Source organism: Macrobrachium nipponense, chromosome 40 (assembly GCF_015104395.2).
Source record: "Macrobrachium nipponense isolate FS-2020 chromosome 40, ASM1510439v2, whole genome shotgun sequence".
In the NCBI taxonomy this organism is placed as follows: domain Eukaryota; kingdom Metazoa; phylum Arthropoda; class Malacostraca; order Decapoda; family Palaemonidae; genus Macrobrachium; species Macrobrachium nipponense.
Window position 1 is genome coordinate 29,715,383 of NC_061101.1, and position 26,169 is coordinate 29,741,551.

At 41.3% G+C, this 26,169-nt stretch overlaps 1 protein-coding gene across 10 annotated transcripts in view; it reads left to right on the top strand.

Annotated features, from left to right (window-relative positions):
• LOC135212048 (ATP synthase subunit s, mitochondrial-like) overlaps positions 1–26,169 on the top strand; it is a 65,997-nt gene that overhangs the window by 32,965 nt on the left and 6,863 nt on the right. For 9 of the 10 annotated variants that reach the window (XM_064245366.1, XM_064245365.1, XM_064245368.1 and 6 more), the window contains exons 5-6: positions 3,535–3,697; positions 19,847–20,031. In XM_064245366.1, coding sequence (XP_064101436.1) covers positions 3,535–3,697; positions 19,847–20,006 — 323 coding nt within the window. In that variant the 3' untranslated portion in view covers positions 20,007–20,031. The remainder of the gene's footprint in view (positions 1–3,534; positions 3,698–19,846; positions 20,032–26,169) is intronic. The other variant, XM_064245374.1, reaches the window with a different exon arrangement.

Here is a 26,169-nt window from a genome sequence, read left to right on the forward strand (position 1 = left end):
CCAGGCAGGGTACTTACTTTTTCATCTACAGAAGAAGAGATGGTTTAAACGTTTGCCTACAGAGTCTTCGGGGTGCGATGAGGGCTCGAAAATGCTTCCCAGAAGGTATCAGAAGGATACAATAAGAGCTAGAAATCAGGGTTTCCGCCCAATTTCAGCTCAGAGTCTCCTTCGACTTCCAGACTCCTTCCCTTCCTTCGGGCAAGGATAGGAAAGATTCTGCAACGAGGAACCTCATTAACATGTAAGAAGGATCTCGTTAGCAAAGGAAGTATTCACGAAGGATCCTCCTCGGAGGAAGACTCTTCTCTCGTATTGTTAGATATCCTGTCGTCTACTGGATGTAGCTGACTACAATCACCTCCCTTGCCAGGGGCCAAAAGATCAAAGGGGAAGAATTTCTTCCACCCTTCTCCAGTCTCCTGATAGACTATGTGGTTGTTCAGGACTCTCGGACAATGTAGCGCCAGCCAAGCGCCAAATGCCAATACAGGCGAAAAACGCCAGAGGCAGACAGTTCCAAGGAACTCTGTCATGGTCGGATACTGAGAAGGAGCGGGACCTCCAACCTGGCGCAAATGCGCCAGAGGCGAACAAATCGAACAGATATAAAGAGTGTCCGATGTGGACATCGCCAGACAGCCTAGAGACTCTTCCAAGCTCGAAGCTCCAGCAAGTGTGGAGGAGCCAAGCCAGGCGCGAGGCGCCAGCCAGGCTCTAGAAGCCAGCCAGGCGCCATCCAGGTGCCAGGCTCCTTCAAGGCTAGGCTCCAGTCAGGATTGAGGATCCATCCAGGCGCAAGGCTCCTTCCAGGTAAAGAGAAACCTAAAGCTCTGTCATGTAAGAGGGCTAGTCCCCATTGATATGATACAGGTAAGGCTCTGCCATGTAAGTGGGTCAGCCCCATTGGCATGATCCGAGAAGGCTCTGTCGTGTAAGCAGGCTAGCCCCCATTGACATGATCCAGAAGGGTTTGTCAGTCATTAGGTCCCTACCTCGCTGAAACTCTTGAGGCATGCAGACTCATAGACAGTAATCATGAAGTCTTCTGCCAAGCTCCAGGCGCAAGGCGCCAGCCAGACGCAAGGCTCCAGCCAGGCGCGAGGCGCTAGCCAGGAGGGAGGAGCCAATTCAGGCGCCAGCCAGGCGCGAGGCACCATCCAGGCGCGAGGCTCCAGCCAGGCTCTAGGCGCCATTCAGGCGCAAGGCTCCAGCCAGGCGAGAGGCGCTAGACAGGCACTAGGCGCCTGCCAGGCACGAAGCGCTAGCCAGGCTCCAGGCTTCACCCAGAAGAGATCTATATCAAAGAAGGCCCTAGCCTTCTTTGAGACAATGTGAGCTCCTAAGCACTTGACAAGTGCATTGATGATTCCTTCAAACAGCTGAGAATTAAAAGCGCATGAAGTGCGAGCTTTTCTGAATTCTTGTTCTTTCTTAACAATATGTCATAAGGACATATTAGCTGTCACATACGGGAGATGCAAAACTCTGTGTTGACTTCCCATATCCGAAGGATGTCAAGATAACCTACGAGAGATCCTTCTCTCTTGGTTGATACGTGTCCTGCGGATACATTGCTGGGATAGGGAGCCGATACTGATCCTTAACTAGTGAGTTAAATTTTGTTTAGTTTAAAACGTCGTGTTTTTTTCTTTGGGTTGTTTGAAAGGAGTTTGGGGATAACTCTTTTCAACTTAAGCACTAACCCTCGTGTTAGGATCAGGTGATCGGGATCGGTGTTGTGCTCCTTAATTATGCCACTAGGCATAGGCATATGGTCATGTAAGAGGCTCTGTCGAGTAAATGGATAAGACCCCATCGACAGACCCGCAAGAACTCTTAGCCATAGGTCACATCCTCGCTGAGGCTCTTGAGGTGAAGCAGATTCCTAGGCATTAGCCATGGAATCTTCCGCCTGAACAAGTAGGAACCAAGGTTTTATTTTTTTTTTTTATTACCTACAACGTATGTTGTTTACCTGTCTATTCAGTAAATAGTTGTCTCTTACCCACCACCAAGGGTGTCAATCAGCTAAGTATATATCTGCCGGGGAAGTTGCATGTACAAAAATGATATTGTTAGAATACAATAAAGTTTTGTACATACTTACCCGGCAGATATATACGATGAATGGCCCACCCAGCCTCCCCTCAGGAGACAGGTGGAAGAGAAAATCTGGTTCTAGAGAACGTGGAAATGGTTCCTATTCCTGCCCCACCCAGCGGCAAGGGGGGGTAGATCACCTGACCTACCTGCAGCGTGTGCCGCGAAATTCGAATTTCTGTCGGACGTCAGAGACATAAGCTAAGTGTATATCTGACCGGGTAAGTATGTACAAAACTTTATTGTATTCTAACAATATCATTTACATCAAAATTTAAACATAACCACCTCTGCAGGGTTTCTTGATGATTTACAGGCAGTCCTCGGTTATCTCGGCGATCCGATTTTATGGGGCTAGACAGCGATTTATGGTGCCATAACAGGCAAAGTTCCAGTTATCGGCACCATAAGAGTGCTTATATTGCCAATAACTGGTTATGGACATCATAAGCACCATTGGGGTGCCATAAATTGCCGAGTTTTGGTTAATGGCGGTTTTCGCTTATCAGCACACCCCTGGGAACGGAACCCCGCCGATAACTGGGGACTGCCTACTAGTCATGAACACAATATTAAAAAATACAGTATAGTGAATAAATAGTGTTGCTCTAAGAAAAAAGCAAATTAGTGATAATTTTTATTGTTTTTATCAATGGAAAGGAATACTATGAGAGAAAATGGCTATGCTTATGTATACAGGGGTAACTTAACTAGTTGTCAAAGCTTCTATATAACAGATATTTTTAACCCTTAAGAGCCAGGCTAAAAAAAAATGTGCGGCATCCTAGACTGGGCAAACTTTGAGGTCAGCCAGTTTAAGAAAGAACACATTAATGGAAGGAGGAAGATATGCAAATGCACAAGGTGTAAGAAAAAAAATTCAAAAAAATTTTCAGATTTAATAGTAATGGTGGGGACCAGCCAAAGAAGGATGAACCAATGTCCTACAGGTAGACTGTTGGCAGGATAAAGAGCCTTCCTCACTTGAGTCCATTTATACTTTATCACTGTACCAAGAATGGCACTACTATTCTGACCTAGACCATTATAAGAGAAATCTTGGTACTGTATTGGTCAGCCTGTCTTACGGAATCCTGAATAGGACCATAAGGGTACCTAATCCCTTTAAGGATGAGCAGCATCTACATTATTAAAAATAGCGTGTGATGTATTATGACAGATTTCAGTGACTGGAACTATTAGAGAATTTTAAGAGTTTTTGTGATTTTAATTCAGTGTTTTCATATTATAAATGATTTACTCTTTTATTTTTCTGTCAGTAAACCTTTGCTGTTGCACTAGATAATTAATCTTAGATTAGTCAGTCAGAAATACCAGCTAAAGAATCTTGTAAAATAAGAATTTTTATCATGTTAAAGATTGAAGATATTTTCAAATTGTTAAGTTATTTTGGTACTTGTTATTTTTCAGAGGGATGTAAACATATCAAGAGAATAGTGTTTCACAAAGCAATTTATCTGGAAGATGCAGGAATGGCTTTGTTACCACTTCTAAAAGATTCTCTGAGAGAACTCCAAGTTTCATCATGCGGTAATGTTACAGCTGATGGCCTAAGGCATATAAAACAGTTAGTGTAAGTAAAAAATTAGTTTTTAAGCTGTTTATAATGTATTTATATGAAACAAAAACCTTACTGTTACAATGCCATAAAATCCCACAATTGCTGGGGCAGAGGAGAAAGTCAGTTTTTAAACTGGAATTCTCACTAGAGTACTAACAAATGATGGTAGATTGGTTACTGGCCCTAGGGAAAAGGCTGTACTGCTCCATTGAGCTTTTGAAGTTAAGCAATCAACTGAGGATCTCCCTCTCCCTGATACTTGTCATCCTGGATAATCTTGATAGCTAGGATGGAGAAGATCATGATGGTTTCTTCCCTTTGTTTTTTAAGAAAGTTTTTAGTGTGTTGTCTCCCAAGATAATTAGATTCTATAGATTTTGATGTCGACATGGTATCTTTGTGGATGAGCGCAGGCTTAGCAATAGTAGAGGGCCTGTTCCAAACAGTGGCATATTTGCAGACTGCAGTAGCTCTCCAAAGGTGCCAAAAACTTATTTTTTTAAGCCACTTGCCATTTGCAAGGGAACCTTGATAGAACTTTTGAGTTCAGAGTAATTCAAATAGGTTTTTAGCTGCTTTTGATTTAGTAAATCACAAGGCGCTTACATTAAACTTCAGAATCATGGAGTAGGCGGATATGTTTTAGGATTACTTCAAGATTTCCTTACAATTAGGCAGCAGCAAGTTATTGTGGATGGGATCTTTATTGAACCAAGACCTGTTTTTTCTGGAGTTCTGTAGGGTAGTGTTCTTTGTCCACTGTTATTTATAGTGTAGTACAGTAAGTTCCAGAAGTGAAGCGACAAATCTCAGAATTGATCGTACTTCTTTAGAAACTCGTGGGGTTGCCAGTTAGTATATTTTATTCCAATTATTGTCATCCTATTTATCTGATAATATGTATCAGCGATTAACTGTATAAGCACAGAAAGTATTTCCCCAGTGAATGATCAATGTTAGTTCAATCATTGTTTATTAAAAGAAAAAAAAGTTTTTCCCAAAAGAAACATCTGCGGCTCTCAAAGTGTGATATAAAGTGTTCACCATAGAGTGGCAGCAGGAACCGAGTGCATAAGCATTGGCCTAATGTTTGTAAATCAACTTTCTATTTTTATAGTGTTATATAGAAAGTTATTATGATTTCTTTTGATAAAGCACAGAGAAATTTAGCATCTGATTAAATGAAATATAAATAAGACACAAGTTGGTGTAAAAAAAAAAAATCCAAGTTATATGCGCGTTTAGCATTGGTTACCTGGTTAGGCCTATTTCAAGAATCAAGGAAATATATTTTCCAGCTTGTTAGTTAAAAATTTCATCGAATTTTTCAATTGTGCAAATTTTTGCATGTGGAATTGCGTTCAGGGTCGCACCAAAGAAGTATTTTCGTAGGATTTCACCTTTTTTTTTTTTTTTCTTTTTAGTGCATAAGTGAGACTATTCTTGTCCATACGATCCGGTGTGTGAATATGCTTGGCGAGCATTATTTTAATTCGAATATCTCCTGTTATGCTCTCTCTCTCTCAGGACCTTTTTTATCTAGTCAGGAACAACCATTGGTCATGGTTGGGTGCTTCTTTATATATATATATATATATATATATATATATATATATATATATATATATATATATATATATATATATATATATATATATATATATATATATATATATAGTATATATATATATATATATATATATATATATATATATATATATATATATATATATACATATATCTATATATATATATACATATATATATCATATATATATATATATATATATCATATATATATATATATATATATATATATATATATATATTATATATAGTATCTATATATATATATATATATATATATATATATATATATTGTTACGATATAGGCCTTGAGAGAAGCTAGATACGTAAACAGAAATGATTGAGGGATTTCGAGAGGGAATTGCTTTAACTTACCGTAAGCTGAAAGTTATTAAGTTCTTTAGAGGGAAGGTCGCCAGAAAACTCAGCTCGTTACTTAACAACTATTTATTTACTAAAAGGCCCGTGCTGGGCTGGAGAAAAGGTAAATGATGGCTCCGTTGAGCCGTTATAGCTGGTTTTCATACACTTGGGTAATGCACACTTGCGGGCAGAGACGGCACGTGACTCATGGAATCTGAAAAGAATCCCAGATTAAACGAGATAAAAGGAAAAATGACTTCTTGCTTTGATTAAGGCTGATTAATTCTCTAACATTGGGGAAGGTAAACTCGAATGGTTCACTGAGGTATACACGAAAGCTGGTCTTTAACAAGTCACAAAGGGGAGCACGTGGCCCGATGAGGACAAAGGGCTTTGATGTAGAAGGGGTAAAAATGAGAATTGAAAATGAATTTAGCAAGAGTCGTATGGTAGTAGTAAAAGGTGCTGGGTTGAAGTTTACACTTTCAGACGTACCTTTATGCAATATTCAGTGTATCCGTGTAGAAGAATGCGCCTGATCTCTGTTCAGGTCCTGGGGTTCATGTCCACCGTACGTGCGTGGGTAGGCCTAATTTTGGGAGCTGGCAATTTGACCCTCCTCTGTCCGTGATCACGTCTCGCAGCCGACTGAGAGCGATATGGTTGTTTTCGAATCACGGGGCTTCCAAAAACCGCCTCGAGCATTGCCTGAAAGGTGGTAAACACAACGCCAGCAAATTGGGAAGGAAAATAGGTCTTATTGTAGAAGTCCCTAAAATCCATCTCGAAAGCCTAGCTACTCTTGTGACCTGCCTCTCTTACCCTAAGCTTCCGTCAGACCGGAAATATCATTCCTACGACATACCCACTCTCCCAACAACAGTAGCTTCAGGAGACGGCATGGCTGCTACTTTTATAATTAAATATAACTAAAACTCTGCTGGGAAGGCGAGGCGTTCTATAGACGTAGCAGCTCCCCCTGTTAAGAAGGCATTCACTCCCTTTCGGGCGTGAAGGTCTGGCTTAAATAAGTTGATCGCCTCGACAACCCAGTTCTCTACTCTAACTTGAAGTTTTTTGAGCAGCGATACGGCTGACTACAATGGCCTACCTAACTTATAGGCAAAGATGCTAAGTGTACTAACTTAATGTAGTGATGTAATCTAGCCTAAGTAATAACTACGGGTTGTCTGTGACGACAGTCTACTCTACCCCTAGATAAGGTTACTTTGAAAATTCTACTTGCTACTAACCTAATGCCCTGGTACTAAATCATTAGCCTAACCTACTCAATACAGTTAAATGAAGACGCAATCATTCCAGAGTGTGGTACGCACAGCAGTAGGTATTCAGCGACGGAATTGTTAGAATACATAATGAGAGGTAATGATGCGTGGGGATGATGAGTTGTTAGTTGACCAGGAGGGAAATGCAATGAGGTAATTATATTTAGATGAGGGCTAGTATTACAATGGCTAGGGGTTAGAGGGTTAGTGCTACTGGCAGGGATCGGCTGGCTACCCTTCTCTGGGTAGGTGCCAGGATCACTCTGCATTGAATGTGACACTGTACCTCGGGCACAGGTGTCAAGGAGAGCATGTGGCTCTTTTGTTAGTATGTTAATGACGTCCCTTCTTCTTCTTCTTCTTATTCCTCAGGACCTGGCTATACCAGTCCTTGGAGTAGACGGAGGCACCGACTCTGGGGAAAGGCCAGAAACGCCGGCAGGAGCAGAGGCAGTGGTAGCCTGAAGGATTTCAGGAGAACACCCTACTTCGGTCTCTGCAGCAACCGTCGTAGAGGTGGAACCTACTGCAGGGAGGGGAGGCCCTACTCCGGCTGCTGCGACAGCCGTCGTAAGGGGAAAACTCCAGGCTGACTCCTGGTCGGGGCAGTTCCTGGTTTTCCAGAGGAGGTATGAAGGTTAGGTCTGCCGGAGGTTCATCCTCGGGGCGACAGTGGTGAGGGTGAAGAAGACTCATGGACTTTGGATTGGCCATGGGCTGCAGTAAGCTCCATGCCTGTGGAAGATCTCCTGTAGGAGGATCCTTGGTTAGGTTAGGCGCCGGCGCTAGCTCGGGGCCAGGCGCAGAGGTCAGGTTCGGTGGTGGCTCTATACGTCCAGGGCTGGACGAGCTTGGCACTGCTCAGTGCTGCCAAGTGGTACTGGCAGAGAGTTTGAGGTCGACTGGACTGTGGCGGGTACTGGAGGTGCAATACCTCTCAGCGTGCCCTTGGTTATGGGAGACAGAGGGTCCTGTCTCTTTTGGAAGGCTAAGCCTTGTGGAAAATGGACATTGTCCGCTGCTGGTAGTCGGCTAGGGCACCTAGGCCAATTCGTGGAGTGCCCTATTACGTTGCAGGTTTTGCAACGGAACTGGTGAAATGGGTCAATCTCCCTCCTTGGTACGGGGAGACTGTTGGTGGACGTACTTCCTGGAGGAAGTAGAATTTCGATGACTCCGTGCTTTGGAGTGATTTGACATGGGGTTAGGACCCCTAGGCTTCTTGAACGGTGAGGGAGACTTCATGTCTTGCCCTAGGAGGAGGTCGTAACCTCCTGGGATGTAGCTTGCAACTGCAAGAGTACATTCTTTGGAGAAGTGAGGTCTGGTGACCCTCAATTGGACGGTCGGAAGGATCAGTTTAATGTGATTGATACCTTCAATGGTGATCAATCGACGTCTATCAACGTTAGCCCCTCGGGGAATTTTTTCTGTCTTCCGTATCAGGGATACTTGAGCGCCAGAGTCGTCGTAGGCTCTGACGTGGCTTGGCTGATAATGACTTTGGAGGGGTGCGACTGTTATAGGGCCCTTAGCTGGGGGTCCTAGTGAAGAAGGATTGGTGACGGCCATTGCGATGGCAGGAATATGGTGGTTTGCGCACCCTCCATAGTTGGCAGACATGTGACCCTTGCGGCCACAGTCTCGGCAGAACGTGTTCCAGAACCTCTTCCGTGGCACTGGATGATAAGACCGAGATGCCCCCACAGGTTGCGAATCTGCGGAGTCACCAAGGCTGGCAGTGTGCTCTGGCACAGGTGGAGAGTCCTCTCTGGCAGTGATGTGACGTGGGGAGGTTAAGGGAACCTCCGTTGAATCACCCTCGGAAGCAATTTCGGGGTTAACTGGTGGGCTTACCTCTTCCAAAAGGGAGGAGGTAGGCGGTAAAAAGGTAAAAGGCTGGCAGGATGCGGCAGGAATTTCTATCTCCGGCACTGGATCAGGACCAGGCTCGCAAATCGAAAGGATGTCAGGCTGACCAGAGACGGCGGGACTAAGAGAGACAGTGGGTGCAGGGCTGGAAGCTGGCAGAGTGGCTTGAGCTAGGATACTCTCCTTACGGGCCTTCTCCCGCTTGATGTAGAGTTCCTTCTCCTTGAGAGCGAGCTCATGCTTTCGCTCCATCTTCCCTTGCCTTCCTTTCTGCTTCTCTTTCTTTTCTCTGCTTCTCCGGCTTTTCTCGGGTTTTCCCTTTCTTCCTTTCTTGCAGGCGCGCGGCAGCTGCTGCGCCTTTATCCACTGGTCTAGTGCTGGTCCAGTGTAACCAGCCTCTTTGCCCGAGTTATGAGGGCTCCGAGCTTCTCTAGCTCTCCTGGCAAAGAAGTCGCGGGAAGCAGGGGTGGAAGACATTTCCCTTAGGCTGCAGTAGAGGCTCTGATGAAAATGAGAATAAAGGCCAGGAAAGGGTACTGAATGGAATAGGAGTGCCTACTGTGGAAAGTGGCACTCACTTGGAAATGGGTTCTGCAATGTGGTAATGAAAATGAAAAGACTGGGTGCTCGGTGGCACTTCGTGAATGGCACCTTCTGCTGAGGTGAAAAATCGAATGAAGTGTGCTGCTGTACGTCACCATTACGGGCGTTCCCAACTTGGGAGACGTTGGAATGGGCTACCTGTACGTCTGTACAGGTGCGCGGCACTTATGAGGAGGCGTTCCTTGGGTTGGTCCGAAGGATCACTGATCCTTGTACTCGGACATTAATGAATTGGCGTTCCGTAAGGACGGACACGCAGGTTTGTCAGCACTTAGGGCTGGGCTGGTATTGCGGCGCTTCGGGAGGCGTTCCCTTTGTTGAGTGTTCCGAAGGATCACTGACCCTTGTACATGGACACACTAGTTACTTGGGCGTTCCGTAAGGACGGACACGCAGGTTTAATTGGCTATCTGTACGGCCTGTACAGGTGCAATGGCACTTATGGAGGCTGGAGCACTGGTATCGTGCTGGTGTGTCCCGGACACTACAGCAGTATTACTTAAATATACTGAAGTGAAATGGCACTGCTCATGGCAGAGGGTAATAGTGGAGGAGAGGAAAGTAACAAAAGGTGGGAGTACTTCAGCAGCCAGTTCGATGACAGTGTCAAGAATTAGTGGCACTTGTAAAATGGTAAGACCCTGACGTGCACTGGTGGTGGCCAGTCCTAAACTGGTAACGACTTCCCTGTCTGGAAGTAATGAATTGGCGTGGACACTGTGCGAATTGTGCTTGCGGTACACGCAAGTCTTTTGGGATAAAAATGAACAAGACCACTCGGGCAACGACAGGTAATGGAAATTTTAGAAATGCTCAGGCCCTCGCTGAAGTACTCCGGTAAATGAAACAAAATAAATGTTTGCAAACTGCAATGGACACATGCGCGTACGTTATCACGCTGTGTAAATGAAAGACACAAGAGACTAAAATAATGTTAATTCTGCATGCTATAATTAATGGTAAGATGTAGTACTCTTGGCTTCGTGAATAATGGATTCTGGTCTTCTCTCTCTCTCTCTCTCGGAGAGGGTGAAAAATGATATATGAATGAACTCCTTATATTTGAATTGAACTACTAATGTTAGTTTAATATGACGCAACTTGCGTTAAATGATTTACTTACGTTAACGTTTTTAATGAAAGAATTGCTGTTTTGGATAACGTTTTATGAAAATGATAACGCGCTCAGTGGTGAACGATTTTTACGTTAATGTTAGCGGCTTGCGCTTATGAAATGATTTGCTTTTTCAATATGAATTTTACAAAGACGCGTTTACGTTAACAATTCTTGTGATTTACTCTACTTGAGATTTACGTTAACTTTATGTAAGATTACTAGGTCCCTGTGAACAGTGAAATGACGGTAAGGATTTAAAACGATGTTAGCAAACAATTGTGAATGAGGCTACGTTAAGTGCGAAGTGAAATGAAATTTTCGCTCAGCGCGCGACGTGAGCGATGCGAGGTGAAACACGTGAAGGAGCTGGGTAGCGCTGCTAGCGCGCAGCATGTCGTTCAAAACAGCTGATTCTCTGTAAATGCGAAGGTAATTACAACACGAACTTTTAGTTTCTTATTAAAGGCGAATTACGTTAATTTCTCTGGCAGCACGATAGATACTAGTACAGACATTGATATTATTTACGTTAAAACTTCGTGACTTACGTTACTTTGCTTAAATTGTTTAGATAATGTTGAAAGAGAAAACAAACATGGCTGCCGCTGTGAATGAGACGAAGGCTGGTTGAGACCGCGCGAGGCGCGAGAGAGCTCTAAGCTGAATTCAAGCTGAGAGGTAGCGGTTACCAACACTTGGAATGAAACTAAGTTAAAAATGGATTCCCTAACATATCACAGACAAAAGAATTGTACACTTCTTTTGCCGTAACTATTAGTAAAACACTCCTAACTAGCTAGGCTTTCAAACACAGCAATAAACCCTGGCAAAGCACTTCCTAGTTTTGATCTGGTTCTTTCTGGCATCTATTCTACACACGTGCTCTGTCTCGTCCGACGAGGACAGCACAAAGTAACAGAGAATTCACGGGGCAAATTGTTTGCTCGCCGCTAAAATAAAGCTCTGGCGCATTCGCCGCCTTACAATAGTAAGATTTCTACCTACGCTCTTTTGACCACTTCAACAATAAAATACTTAAACGTACCTTAAGCTAACATTGGTATTTTAGAAGAAATCAATATTAATTCAATGGAATACCTTACCGTGAGTCAGTGGTGTCTTCTTTCCCTGCAAGTGTGCTTGATTTGCTTTTTGGTAACATAATTTACAGTTTACGTTTTACAACGGATAACGCGATTTACAAGCTTTTTTTTTTTAAGAAGCTAGGTTCATATCCTCGGCGAAGGTCGACAATGTTACGTATATAGGGCCTTGAGAGAAGCTAGATACGTAAACAGAAATGATTGAGGGATTTCGAGAGGGATTGCTTTAACTTACCGTAAGCTGAAAGTTATTATTAAGTTCTTTAGAGGGAAGGTCGCCAGAAAACTCAGCTCGTTACTTAACAACTATTTATTTACTAACGGCCGTGCTGGGCTGGAGAAAAGGTAAATGATGGCTCCGTTGAGCCGTTATAGCTGGTTTCATACACTTGGGTAATGCACACTTGCGGGCAGAGACGGCACGTGACTCATGGAATCTGGAAAAGAATCCTAGATTAAACGAGATAAAAGGAAAAATGACTTCTTGCTTGATTAAGGCTGATTAATTCTCTAACATTGGGGAAGGTAAACTCGAATGTTCACTGAGGTATACACGAAAGCTTGGTCTTTAACAAGTCACAAAGGGGAGCACGTGGCCCGATGAGGACAAAGGGCTTTGATGTAGAAGGGGTAAAAATGAGAATTGAAAATGAATTTAGCAAGAGTCGTATGGTAGTAAAACAAAAGGTGCTGGGTTGAAGTTTACACTTTCAGACGTACCTTTATGCAATTAATTCAGTGTATCCGTGTAGAAGAAGCGCCTGATCTCTGTTCAGGTCTGGGGTTCGTGTCCACCAGTACGTCGTGGGTAGGCCTAATTTTGGGAGGCTGGCAATTTGACCTCTGTCCGAGATCACGTCTCGCAGCCGACTGAGAGCGATACTGGTTGTTTTCGATCACTGGGGCTTCCAAAAACCGCCTCGAGCATTGCCTGAAAGGTGGTAAACACAACGCCAGCAAATTGGGAAGGAAACTAGGTCTTATTGTAGAAGTCCCTAAAATCCATCTCGAAGCCTAGCTACTCTTGTGACCTGCCTCTCTTACCCTAAGCTTTCCGTCAGACCGGAAATATCATTCCTACGACATACCCACTCTCCCAACAACAGTAGCTTCAGGAGACGGCATGGCTGCTACTTTTATAATTAAATATAACTAAAACTCTGCTGGGAAGGCGAGGCGTTCTATAGACGTAGCAATATATATATATATATATATATATATATATATATATATATATATATATATATATATATATATATTATATATATACATATATATATATATATATATTATATTATATATATAAAGCTCATAAATTTCTGTTATACAATAATGCTTGACTGGATTGAACTGATTACTGGTAGTCCGTGGAAATATGAATTTGGGTGACATCACTCTCTTATGATACAGCCCACTTAAGCAAATTCAGTCTTAAATTTCACGGTTGGGATATGAATCGAAGATTGAGGTAAAGGTTGAAGTGAAAAAGGTGGAGTTAGTATTGTGGTTAGGTAGAGAGGGGGGAGGTGGTTGGGGTCTGTCGTCTCCCTACTTAACCAGGTGGTGATATTACAGGTGTTCTGGTTGCTTGCGACCGTCTTTCTTATTTTTTGTATAGCGAGTATGTTTACTAGGTGCAAGGACAGGTCCTGGTATCTGGTCCTGAAGGTTCTATCTTTGCCTAAATAACAGACAGTGGCCCTGCATTGTAAGCCTTGCAATGCCCGGAACTAGGCCTAGTCACCTGAAGGTAGCAGCAGCAGTTAGAGCCTTTCTCGAAGATGGTGTTTCAACTATGCTCGGCCCTAGAAGCTAGAATCAGAACTACCAACAACACCCAACTTCTCTATTGAATCTAGGTGCATTCATGGTTGATTATGTTTGAAAAGTCGCGGAGATTTTCCCTTTACAATTCCTATTTTGATACTTGCATGGTTTTATGCACTCGCTAAAATAATTGATAAGACACTATGATATTAAATAATTTGATTTCCACATTGCTCGAAATATACTTGGTAATGTTGGTAATCCTGTGCTGAACGAGAATTTCAAATTGTTTCGTTTCTATAGTTGAAGTAATTACTAAACTTTAAAATAATTACTATTACCGTAATTTTTTCTTAAGATTGTTATAAATATCATAGATTTGATATTTGTGCATCATATGTTAGCTTCATTTTGCTTGATAGAGCTTTCACTGTAGAAAAAAATAAAATTTTCAGTTACGAGTGGTTGTTGCCAGTTAGTGAATTTCGAACGAAATCCTCTGAAATTTGTCGCTTCAATTTTGGAACTTACTGTAATCATATACAAGTGATATGGTTGTTGGTTTTGGACCTGGAAAACAAGATTGTCCAGTATGCCATGATCCAACACTTCTGAGTGTAGTAAAGTCTCCACTTAGAGAAATGAAAACTGCGCTCAGCTTCAATAGGGGCGTGGACCAGGTCAGTGAATGGTGTAGTCAGTGGGGTATGTGGCTGAACTCCAGTGCACAAAAGCACTATTGATTAGCAGATCTTGTACAGATTTCCCACCCCATCATCTCCTTTAGGTGGATGGAACGTTTGTTGAATGAGAGTGAATCTTTAACTATTCTAGGTGTCTTTTGACTCGCATCTAAACTTTTGAGAAACGTTTAATTAAAGTCTTGGAAAATGCTGCCTGAAACATAGGTATTGTTCCATCAAAGCCTCATATATTTTCCTTATAACAGTGATAAAATCGGTGCAATCTGTTTTAGGTCATTTGTGCTTCCTTTACTATAATACTGTCTCTAGTGTGGATGTCTCCTTCTGCCAGTGATTTATCTCTTGTAGATAGTAGAGTGGTAGTAGTGGTAGGTTTCTGTTTTGTAATAGTAGTGGTTATGACTTGGACCATCAACGAATGGTCTCTTCTTTGTCACTCTTTCATAAGTTGGATTTCAGCATTCACAATTGATCCCTGATCCCTTTATAACTGATGAGAGCAACCATATTTGCTGAACAGCAGCACTAATATGCAGTAAATGATCCTTGCTGTCAAACTTCTCAGTCTCCCAGAGGATATTGTCCAATTAGAACTGCAGAAATTCAATAGAAAAATGCAATGCATTACTACCATAGTACTATTTTCCATGCATTTTAATGCATTTTTACCTATTTATTAATTTATTATTTTATTACTTTTTTAATAAGTGTGATCTCTTCTTTATGTATGTCCCTTTACCTCCCCTTCTTCCTAATGAATACCATATATTGCAATACACCCCCCTGAAAACACCCGACAGACCCGAAACCAGATCTGAAAAACCAACCATGGCCTAAAAGCTTCTGATGCATGGAACTCGAAGCAGGAAAAAAAACCCAAAGAGGCTCTAAGGACACTGTCCCTCTATAAACTACTACTTAAAATAGAAAACCGACCTGAAGAAGCCTGCACTTCTCTCCCTAAACACTATGTAGCCTATTAACCCTACTCGTCTGTATCTGACCTAATTTTTTATCATCCTGAGAACTTACACATCGAGAGAAGGGGAATCTGCTGCCAACACTGCCTGCTCCGTGCCAGGGGGCGGGGGGAACGGCGGATCTGCCCTGTGGGCTTGCGGATCCCCACAACCCCCAAGCACCCATTAGGGCTGTCTCTGGAACAGGCAGGGGAGCTGGAAAAGAACGATTAGTAATTTCAGTATCCCTATTGCTCGATCTATCCTCACTTAATCTTGACATAAAATCGGTAAACAGAGACGTCATACTCGATGTCAGTCTACTCTCAAGTTTCTTAAAGAGCACTGTCTCTAAATCTTTATCTTGGTCTACGTTCTCGATCTATCCTCGCTTACTTCTTGATACGAGACCTTTCCTATGTTTGAGATACCCTAACATCTGGTCCAAAGACCACTCCTGACATTCCACACATCTGGTCTTTGCATTACATTGAACAGGCCTACAATTTACGCATAAGGAATGACTATCGTGTAGAGACGTATCACCTTTTCTTGCATTGTTGGCAAAGACGATAAGTTGTTGTGAGGCTTCCGCTCGTCGTTTTCTGTGATGTCGTGGCCGAGGATGCAGTAGTCGTTGTCGTTGTCATAGCCTGTGTTGTTTCTTCCTTTGCAGAATCCATGTCTAATGACAAGGTATCAAGAGCAATCCAACCGTAATCCAAAGGGATGCGTAATTTGTCACCAAAATCAATCAAATCAAAGGTGCAAATGAAGGCTGGGCAAGACCAAAAAGGAGTTCGCTGTGGATACATCTGTACTCCACCGCGAACGATAAGTGATTGACATGAGAGGGCAGGTGTGACCGGCCGTGAGGCAGGGCTACCAGCGGTGGGCTGGTAACTAGGTAACGAGGGTGTTTGCCAGGAGATTGGCAACACTGATCGTTTATTTTAACCAAAGATTTGGAAAATTTTTAATAAATGAGGGTTCGGGCTGGTAAGTGACCAGGGCTTATTCAAGTGTTCAGGTAGGTATTACAATATATTCGTTTTACAATAAAACTTCATTTTTTGGGTGCTTGAATTTCAGTCAATGGCCCCTGTGGACTTGTTCTATATTAATAGGTTTCATGATCTGAATAATAATAATAATATCTTGCCTGGAAGACATCAGCTGCCAGTCTAGTCCTGGTTTTTTAATCTTTTATGGCCTTTTGCCAAGTGGTATAAGACAGAGACAGTCAGTACTTACATGTACAGATATTTTTACTCTTTCACATTTGATGGGCTATGACTAATGGCCTGTAATACAGTATGGTATAAAAATTATATATGGTGTTATTTGTTATTCCTTTTAATGAAATAATTTAATTAAAATACATCTAGCAGAGTTAAAAGGTAAGGTAATGGTGTTTATTACTAAAGGATTGTCACAGTACGAACAAAAGCCTACAAGTAACTACAAACACAAGTAGCCCTGAGTTTAGGACCACGAGCAGTTCAGAAGTTAAATTTAACAAGTACACAGTCTTCACTACCACATCCACTTCTTAAGCATGTAGATTTTTTTTCTACAACAAAATGTACAGACAAATGAGACACATAAATGTACAAGAGGTACATGTGCATATTCGCTATCTTGTACCATTCTTAGTTGTACATATTCATATTTAATACCTACAATGTACATATTGAGCAAGCAGTAGCCCAAGGCTGCTTGCAGTATCTGTAAAAGAAAAATTAATAAGTAAATATCAGTACAGTATAATTATACGTATTTAAAATTATATGTGCAAATAATTATAAAATATACTCTTAATTATGCAACTTACCCAGTAATTACATAGCTATAGTTTCTGTTATTTCGCTGCAGTATAGATTCAGTTTTTTTTGTAGCGACACCAAAAGTGTGTAGGTGACACCAGTGTCGCCCCTTGGCGAGAAGGTTATGAACGACACAGCAGATTAGCTCATTCTGCTTCTGCGACACCTGGTGTAAATATCTGGTGTTGGCAGCAGTTATTCACTTTTCGCCGGTTATTTACAGGACTTTGGTATACAAACTGAAAGTGGAACAGCTTCAGCCAAAAACTTCAGGATGAGTTTTTCCTTGTTTTGTTGTTTTTTTTTTTACTAAAGTAGTGCATCAATAGTTCACAGTTATAGCAAAATTGCAGTTAATTGGTTAACTACTCGTTGATGAGTGTTGGACTATAGTATGTAAACATTGGTTTGTCGGACTGATGGTAATGCTTGTTGCCGACCAGATGTTGTCCATTTCACATTGATGCCTGATCGCTGCGAGTAGTATTACTCTGTGTTCTTATGTTTTTGTGAAGTTTTCATAAGATATTGAATTTATATCAAGCTCTATGATGCTGCCCAAACTTTCTGCACCTTTTAAGGCTTCTGACACTGAACCCAAGTGCCAGAGGAAGATGCTTACCATCGCAGAAAAGGTGGAACTCCTTGACATTCTAAAGGGAGAAACTACCAGGCATTATGGGATCAATGAATCTTCAGTTCACTACATAAAGAAGGAATAAAAGAATATAAGGATGGTGGTAGCAGTGTCTTTTAACAAGACTGTGAAGAGGGTGGTAACTTCCTGCAATAAGGCCATTGTGAAGATAGAGTCTGCATTGGTGCCCCTTGGGTCAGTTACAGCAGTAACAAGAGTATCTCGCTGGATACTAACACCATCCACATGAAGGCCAAAAAGCTTTATGAAACTTTTGCTGAAAGTGGTGACATTTGTGACAGTGACGAGGACAAGAACAATGACAACAACACAGAAGCAGGACCATTAAGTGATTCTCCCACCAGACCAACCACACTTGGTGCTAGCAAGGGCTAGTTTGACAAGTTTTGGAAATACTTTGGACTTTCGAGTGGTTCTCTGTATGTAGAAGCTGCCTCTGCAGATAAAGCCAGAGCTGAGGAGTAGCTACATGAACAACACTTTCAAAACCATCATCTAGGAAGCAGATTATAAGCCTGAACAAGCTTTTAATATGAATGAAACAGGCTTATTTTGGAGGCAGATGCCATTTCATGCTTTTATTTTGCAGGACAAAGCCAAAGCCCTGGATTTAAAGCCCAAAAAGATTATGTAACTGTGATTATGTGTGTGGGAATGCTGCTGGCTTTATGATAAAACTAGGGCTTATTTATACTAGTCCAAAAACCAAAAGACCTTAAAATTCAAGAATAAGAATATGTTGCCTGTGTATTGGATGCACAACCCCAAGGCCTGAATTGCAAAACTCCTTACATCCTGAAAGTTATGCTATATCTGGCAGAGAAAGGCCTCGAATTCAAAGTGCTTCTGATCATGGGCAATGCTGGAGGTCATGCTGTCAATCTGCCATATGATGGCGTGCAGATAGAGTTCTTGCCGCCAAACACCACATCGCTGATTCAACCCATGGATCATGGTGTTTTTTGTGTTTTGAAGGCTGTCTGTATATAAAATGCCCTGCAAAACCATGTTGAAGCTATGGGCTCTGCTGAGGCATTCTCGCTGAAGGCGTACTGGCATGAGTATGTATGCCATTACATCATGTCTCCTAAATATTCAGAGGGTCATAAAGGAGATGAAGAGTGAAACTTTAAATGCTAGCTGGAAAAATTTTTGACCAGAAGTGGTCCACAGTTATAAGGGATTCTCTCCCGATGAAGTCCATCACTCTGCAGTAGATAAAGCTGTGAAGCTGGCAAAATACTGGGAGGAGATGGCTTCAATGATATGATGCCAGATGACGTAAATGAGCTGATTGATGCCCACTCACAACTGTTGACACATGAAGACCTGACGGTGATGATGAAGTCAGCAAGCGAAGAAGAAGGGGAACAAGAGGAACTAATGGTTGAAAAACAAGGTGAGGTTGGCCTGACACTCGGAACACCTCTCAATCATGGTCAGAATGGCCAGAGAATTTCAGCTAGTGGCTCAAAAATGGGACCCCCAGGTGCTTCATGTGATGCAGTTCTCAAATACAGTTGAGGGTAGCATTTCGGTTTATAAATACCTTCTCACACAAAAGAAAAAGCAACTCCGCAACTCCCTATAACTTTGTTCCTCACTTGGAAGAAGACACCATTTACAACTACGCCTTTAGCAAAAACGGAAGTTATGGACGAGGGCAAAAATACTGCGCCACCTTATGAAGCGCCTGATGAAGTGACGCCTTCAGGAGAGCTGTAATGCTCTCCTTGTTTGTGCAGTACATTCATCTCAACTTCATCACCTTCATCATCATCAGTACTGCACAGCTAATTCTTCATCATTTCATCATTCAAGTTGTAGTAACTCACTGGTGATTACCCATATAAAATTTTATTTGTTAAAATTCGTAGGTTTAAGAGTAGGAAGTGTTTAAGATCATAGGAAGTGTTTATAAGAGGGTGCAAAAGATGAGTAACAGTGTGGGAAAAGTATATAAGAGTGTGTAGACAGTTTATAAAGCCTTAAATATAATTAAAAAAAATATAAGGTCGCAACTTTGCAGATTTCATCTTATCAAAGGGGGTTCTGGAACCTTACTCCTGTGAGATAAGGGACGACTGTACTTTATTATAACAAGGTAGGGAAGCTAGGTTATGAGTTGCCATTTTACATCTACAGAGCAATTTTTCATCTTATCCAGAAATTTCCTTTATCTGACAGGGCCTTGGACATATTAAAATGGATGAGGGGGCGGGGGGGAGATTACTATGTGTGTGTGTGTGTACTTTTGTTAGGTAGCATAATATGTAACAGAATTATTAGTCCTGAGGAACTGTTTCACACTTTCAGAAACCTTCAATATCTGCTTTTGTATGATCTGCCAGAAATTCGTGATAAAGATGCCTTGCAGAAAGAACTACAAGAAGCGTTGCCAAATTGTGCTGTTGTCTTTCCTTATGCCCAGCCTGAAGATGACCCTAATGCTCAGCAAAAAGATATTAAGGAATGATGATAGGCCTTACTATTTGCTTGAAGTAAGTTTTATTATAATTCTTTGTAATTACTGTGACAGTGTAATAAGAAAACTTGTTTTTCAATACAAACCCATTCTTTAAGTAGACTAATCTGTTGGGCTTGCAAACTCCCAGACACTCCACTATAGTATAGAAGATGATTGTATAGTTGGCCCCCATAAGTCTATAGTGGTTAACTGAATCATGTATTTGGACTGATTCACTTGTAAAGTTGGAAACTCGTTGGGCGTCTTGTCATGCGCCGACAAGGCAGTAAGGAATGTGTCTGCAGAGATGGGCTTTTTTTTTACTCTCTATGCATTCTGAAGAAAAGAGATTTGCTGCTGTTTGTTCCATTGGACAAGAAGCACTTATTCCTACCAAATCCAGTACAAGAGATTTTGTCTTCATTGTAGAAGAAATCAACCAATGATCTTTTGGCACAATCGTCGAAACGTCCCAAGGAATCCCAACCTAACATGAGTAGGTGGTTGTTGTCTCTCCAACCCTAGCCCTTTCATGGGGGAAGACAGAGAACCCAGCATAGACCTCATTCAAACCTCCCTCCCTCCCTCCCTCCCCCCGTCTATCAAGAAATCTGCATTCAAGTCAGCAAACAAGAAAAGAAATTGTCCTTTGTGCGCCCATTGGGGCAAGATTGGACCTTTTTTAAGGGAATGGAGTCAGAGTGGGGTGGAACCTTGGGTAGCCAAGGTATTGGAACAAGGTTACGTCATTCCCTTCAAAGAAAGCCCACCTTTGGCCAAATTGCCGATAGTATTACAGGCCTACTCAGCAACCTCAGAGAAGTTTGTGGCCCTCACTCGAGAGGTGGAGTTATACTTCACAAAGGAGCAGTGGAACTAGTAGATGATCAAGACTCGGAGGGGTTTTACAACAGACTCTTTGTAATCCCCAAGTCATTGGGGGGCTTGAGGCCCGTTTTGGATGTACGCGTCCTGAATCAGTTCATTCTCAAGCCAAAATTCCACATGGAGACAAATCAGTCGATTATGTCTGCCATCCATCAGAGGGACTGGATGATGACTTTGGACTTGAAGGATTCATACTTTCACATCCCTGTGCATCCGCTTGAAAGTTTCTCCGTTTTGTCTTTCAAAGAAAAGTTCTGCAGATTCAGGTGCTGTATTTTGGCCTGTTGATGGTGCCACAAGTTTTTACTCATATCCTAGTGCCTCTTGCAAAATGGTTTCATCTGATGGGAATAAACATCTCATTTTCTTTAGACAACTGGCTTCTCAGATCTCAGTCGAAAGGCAAATGCATCGAGGACCTGTTGAAAACTCTTCTTCTTACAAAGAAACTAGGTATTTAACCCTTTTACGCCGACTGGACGTATTTACGTCGACTTTTTTTGGCTCCCGTGTGCCGACTGGACGTATTTTACGTCTACTTACAAAAGTTATTTTTAAAATTCGCGGAAAAATACTTATAGGCCTACCATCCTAAAACTTTTGAATCACACGCCTTGGGGGATGCTGGGAGTTCACGGATCAAGGTGTTGTTTTGTTTACAATTGTTACGCAGGCGCGCAAGCGCGAATTTCTTTCTTTCCGACTAAAAAGTATCTGTGACACATCTCTGAAATTATTTCGTCACTTTGACATAATTTTTGTACCATTGTAAATTAGCCGTTACATGAAGTATTATATATGAAAATGTGCGCATTTTTATGTAGAATACAACAAAATTTAAATAAAAAATACTCATGATTGTAGCTTTTATCAGTTTTGAGATATTTTCATATAAATAACGATTAATTGCCAAACTTTCAACCTTCGGTCAACTTTGACTCTACCAAAATGGTCGAAAAAAAAAACGCAATTGTAAGCTAAAACTCTTATATTTTAGTAATATTCAATTATTTACCTTAATTTTGCAACTAATTGGAAGTCTCTAGCACAATATTTCGATTTATGGTGAATTTATGAAAAAACTTTTTCCTTACGTCCGCGCGGTAACTCTTCCGAAAAACATCATACATGCGATTGTGGTAATTTTTGCACCATTTTAAAATTAGCTGTTATATAAAGTTTTATATATGGAAATGTGCGCAATTTCATGCACAATACAACTAAAAACAACCCATGGTTGTAGCTTTTATCAGTTTTGAGATATTTTCATATAAATAACGATAATTGCCAAAATTTCAACCTTCGGTCAACTTTGACTCTACCGAAATGGTCGAAAAACGCAATTGTAAGCTAAAACGCTTATATTCTAGTAATATTCAAGCATTTACCTTCATTTTGCAACAAATTGGAAGTCTCTAGCACAATATTTCGATTTATGGTGAATTTATGAATAAAATAACATTTTCTTTACGTCCGCGCGGTAACGCTTCCGAAAAAATCATACGTGCAATTGTGGTAATGTTTGCACCATTTTAAATTAGCCGTTACATAAAGTTTTATATATGAAAATGTGTGCAATTTCATGTAGAATACAAAAAAAAAAAATAATTGAAAGTTGTAGCTTTTCTCATTTTCGAAATATTTGCATATAAATCACGATAAATAGAAAAAAAACCACGTTCGGTCAACTTTGACTCTACCGAAATGGTAAAAAAACGCAATTGTAAGCTAAAACTCTTTACAGCCTAGTAATAATCAGTCATTTGTTTATCTTCATCTTGAAACAAATTTGAAGTCTCTAGCAAAATATTTAGATTTATGGTGAATTTAAAAAAAAATCTTTCCTTCCCTCCGCGCGCGGATTCTCCGCCACAAATCTCCTAAATACGTACGTCCCATTCTCGGAATATTTGCTCCATTTCATATTAGGCATTTCATAGAGTTTTATATATGAAAATGTGCGCTAATTTCATTTAGAATAAAACGAAAAAATATTTGAAGGTTGTAGCTTTTTTTATTTCCGAAATAATTGCTATATATTATAAAATTCGACATTCGGTCAACTTTAACTCATCAGATATGGTCAAAAACTCCCATTTTAAGCTAATAATCTTTACAAGTATAGTAATATTCAATCATTTGTCTTCATTTTGAAAGAAAAATTGGAAGTCTCTAGGACAATATTTAGATTTATGGTGAATTTTTGAAAAAAAAAAAAATATTTGTTTATGTCCGCCGCATTACGAATTCATGTATTATTTTGTGATAATATTTTATCTGTGTTGCTTTTATCGTTTTACAATGTGTTATATACCAAAATGATCACAATTTAGTGTACATTACAACGAAAAAAAAGTACCTTGTTACCTTTAACCGTTTGCGCACAGCGCAATTTGAATACAATTATATATGAAAATTTTCGTTTTTGCACTATCATATATCGCATTATTTATTAGATGATAATGTATTCTTTTTATTTCTGATGGTTGCATACTAAACTTCAGGCAATGACAAAAAAAGGAGCCAAAAATGAACTCTTAATCTTGAAAACTAAGCGCGCTGTGATTTTTTGAAAAAAATATTTTTTCCGCTTCCTCGCTCACTCCGAAACCCCTCCGGCACACGGGAGACAATTTTTTATTTACCGCTCCAGCGTAAGAGGGTTAATGAACACCCAGAAGTCTCAGATCATTTCCACTCAATAGATTCTTTATTTGGGAAGGACTCTGGACTCTTACTTATCTGGCTTTTCCTTCCCAGACCAGTCAATTCTTGCCTCCTTTGTGTCAGAGAGTTCCTGTCTTTTTAAGAATGCTTGGCAGCTCAATGGATGAGCCTATTAGGAAGACTGGCCTCAATTGAGAAGTTTGTGAAGCTAGGAAGACTTCTCATGAAGCAACTACAGTTTTACCTGAAGGAAAATTAGAGCAAGAAAACAATCGGACTCATTATGGCTGCAGCACAAAACTATAATATATATTTCGTGAATAAATAGTATATTTATGATAAAAAAAAATTTATTTTACTGATTATAGTACCGCACTATAATATTAATGTATAAATTAAGCAAAATACAGTACTCAAAGTGTATTTTTGTCTTTTGTTTATGCTCTTGAGAATCAATTAGTTGATGATGCTTAGTACCAAAAGAATTTAGGAAAATTATTTTGTAAATATTTTTATGGTGATTACATCAATACAGTATACGTAAATGGATTCTGTAAGTGAAATATGGTACAGATATTTTGATAGACAGAGAGACAGCAGAATTTTTAATAAATTTAAGGGAGATGTCAAGGACTAACCACAACACGACATAAACCAAGAACTTATCATAGTAAATAATTTTTTATGTTAGCGGTATTTGTATGTAATCATGAAAATATTAACATGACATAACATACCTAGGTATCTGTTTAGAGGTACGTGTCCTGTTGTTCTAAACTACCCATGTATTTTAGATATGCTCTATAAAGTAGTACATTCCTAAAATACGTACCTGTACAGTAAATATAATTTCAAAATCATCTTCTACATTGGAAAATATCAGTTGTTCCGATATGTAATACAAACCTTTCGGTCCTTTAACAATAGGAATATACTTTCGGCGTAGCTGGAATTACGGCCGTTGAATCTTGAACAAGGTGGTTAGGCAGTAACTACTGCCCGTGGGGCAGGCTAGCCTGCCTGGATGTAAACACTCCACTCTTTACTTTCGGCTGTCTTCCGAGGAAGACGTGTGTTTGTGAGCTCCGGCTGACTGGTCGTTAATCTTTTTTCCGGTGGGATCCTTTTGTTTTTTTTTCTTTTTGTGTTTAAATAATTATGCATATACGGTGTTTGATATTAATACTAAGCAAAGGTTTGTCCTTGGTTTTTCAATTAATATACAAACCTACTTTTTGTGATAGCCTTTGTAACTGCCCCCCTACTTGTGTTAAGAGCCGGCGGCTAAGGTATGCCAACATATTATTTACATTCTTTCGCCCTGTAATACTGGCTCAGACCTACATGAGGACGAGATATGTATTTATCGTGAGGATGAGACATGTATTTAACGGCAGTGGTATTGATCCTGTAACGGGACATGTATTCATCCAGAAATTACGCTTACGCTTGGGAATTACCAAGGGAACTGCAAAGGTTTGTCCGTGTTTTGTTGATATGGTAATTTCTCTTCTCCTTCTTCCTTTCACTTACTATCGGAAGAAGGTAGAAGGATGGGCATGCGGTGTGCTGATGTTGGGGCATCTCCTCTCACTTCGGAGGGCGGCGCCCTTGGATGTGTATCCTCATTACTTTAATATTATTTTATTTTTTCCTTATTTTACAGACTAGTGGTGATTGTGTTTTCAGCAGTATTGGTTGGATGCTCTTCATATTGGTTATCCTATGACTCGTAGCATGTTGCGTACCGATCCTCTAGTGTGTGTACTGATCCCCTTCTGACAATCATTTTCATTATTACTACTACCCGGGAGTTATGTCACTGGATGAAGCTGTCACGCTGCCCTGTGAGGTTATCTACTTCTGATGGTAGAAGTCTGGCAGAAACAGAAACCGAAGAGGAAGAGAGCTCCTCATGTGTCGTCATCCTCCTCTTCGAGATCTTCATATCTTCATGCCTCCCCCCTTCAACTTATAGGCTTTGCCGTAAGAGAAGGTGGTCTCCCCCCCAAAGAAGTCTCGTCACGGGACTTCTAAGGGTCCTGTGAGACAGGTGGGTCTTCCGCTGGTCCTCCCGTTCCTTCGGGAACGGGGCCTGTCTCACCTTCTTCGGGGAAGAAGCAGACGGGGACCGTGGAGGTACCGGCCACCACTGGTATCTCCTCTCCCGGTTCCGAAGGTTCCACCTCCGGACCGGGAACTGTCTCGGCCACCCGCTTGCAAGCGTTACCGAGTGTATGGTCACCTATGGGTGACCGTGCAGCCATGGTCCAGACTGCGGAGTTCGCTCCCCGTGTCAGGACCCAGGCACGGAGCAGAAGATGGTAGGAGTCGCTCGGGTGACTCTCGCCAGACCGGCGATTGCTTTCGCAGCGATCGTCCGGTGCCCAGGGTTGACGTGACGTTCCCGCGGGCCCATGCATGCAGAGACCGGTGGAGGTGGGCAATCCAGCCCTCTTTTAATTAATTCTTTTCTTTCAGAGACAGCCCCACCCAGACGACGGTCGCGTTCTCGGGGGTGGCAGATGCTTCACCTGCCAGGTAGGAGTTTCGTAGCCCTCCTCGAGGAAGCGTTCTCTCCACTGCTACTCCCGCAGGTCCCTCCGGACAGGTGCAG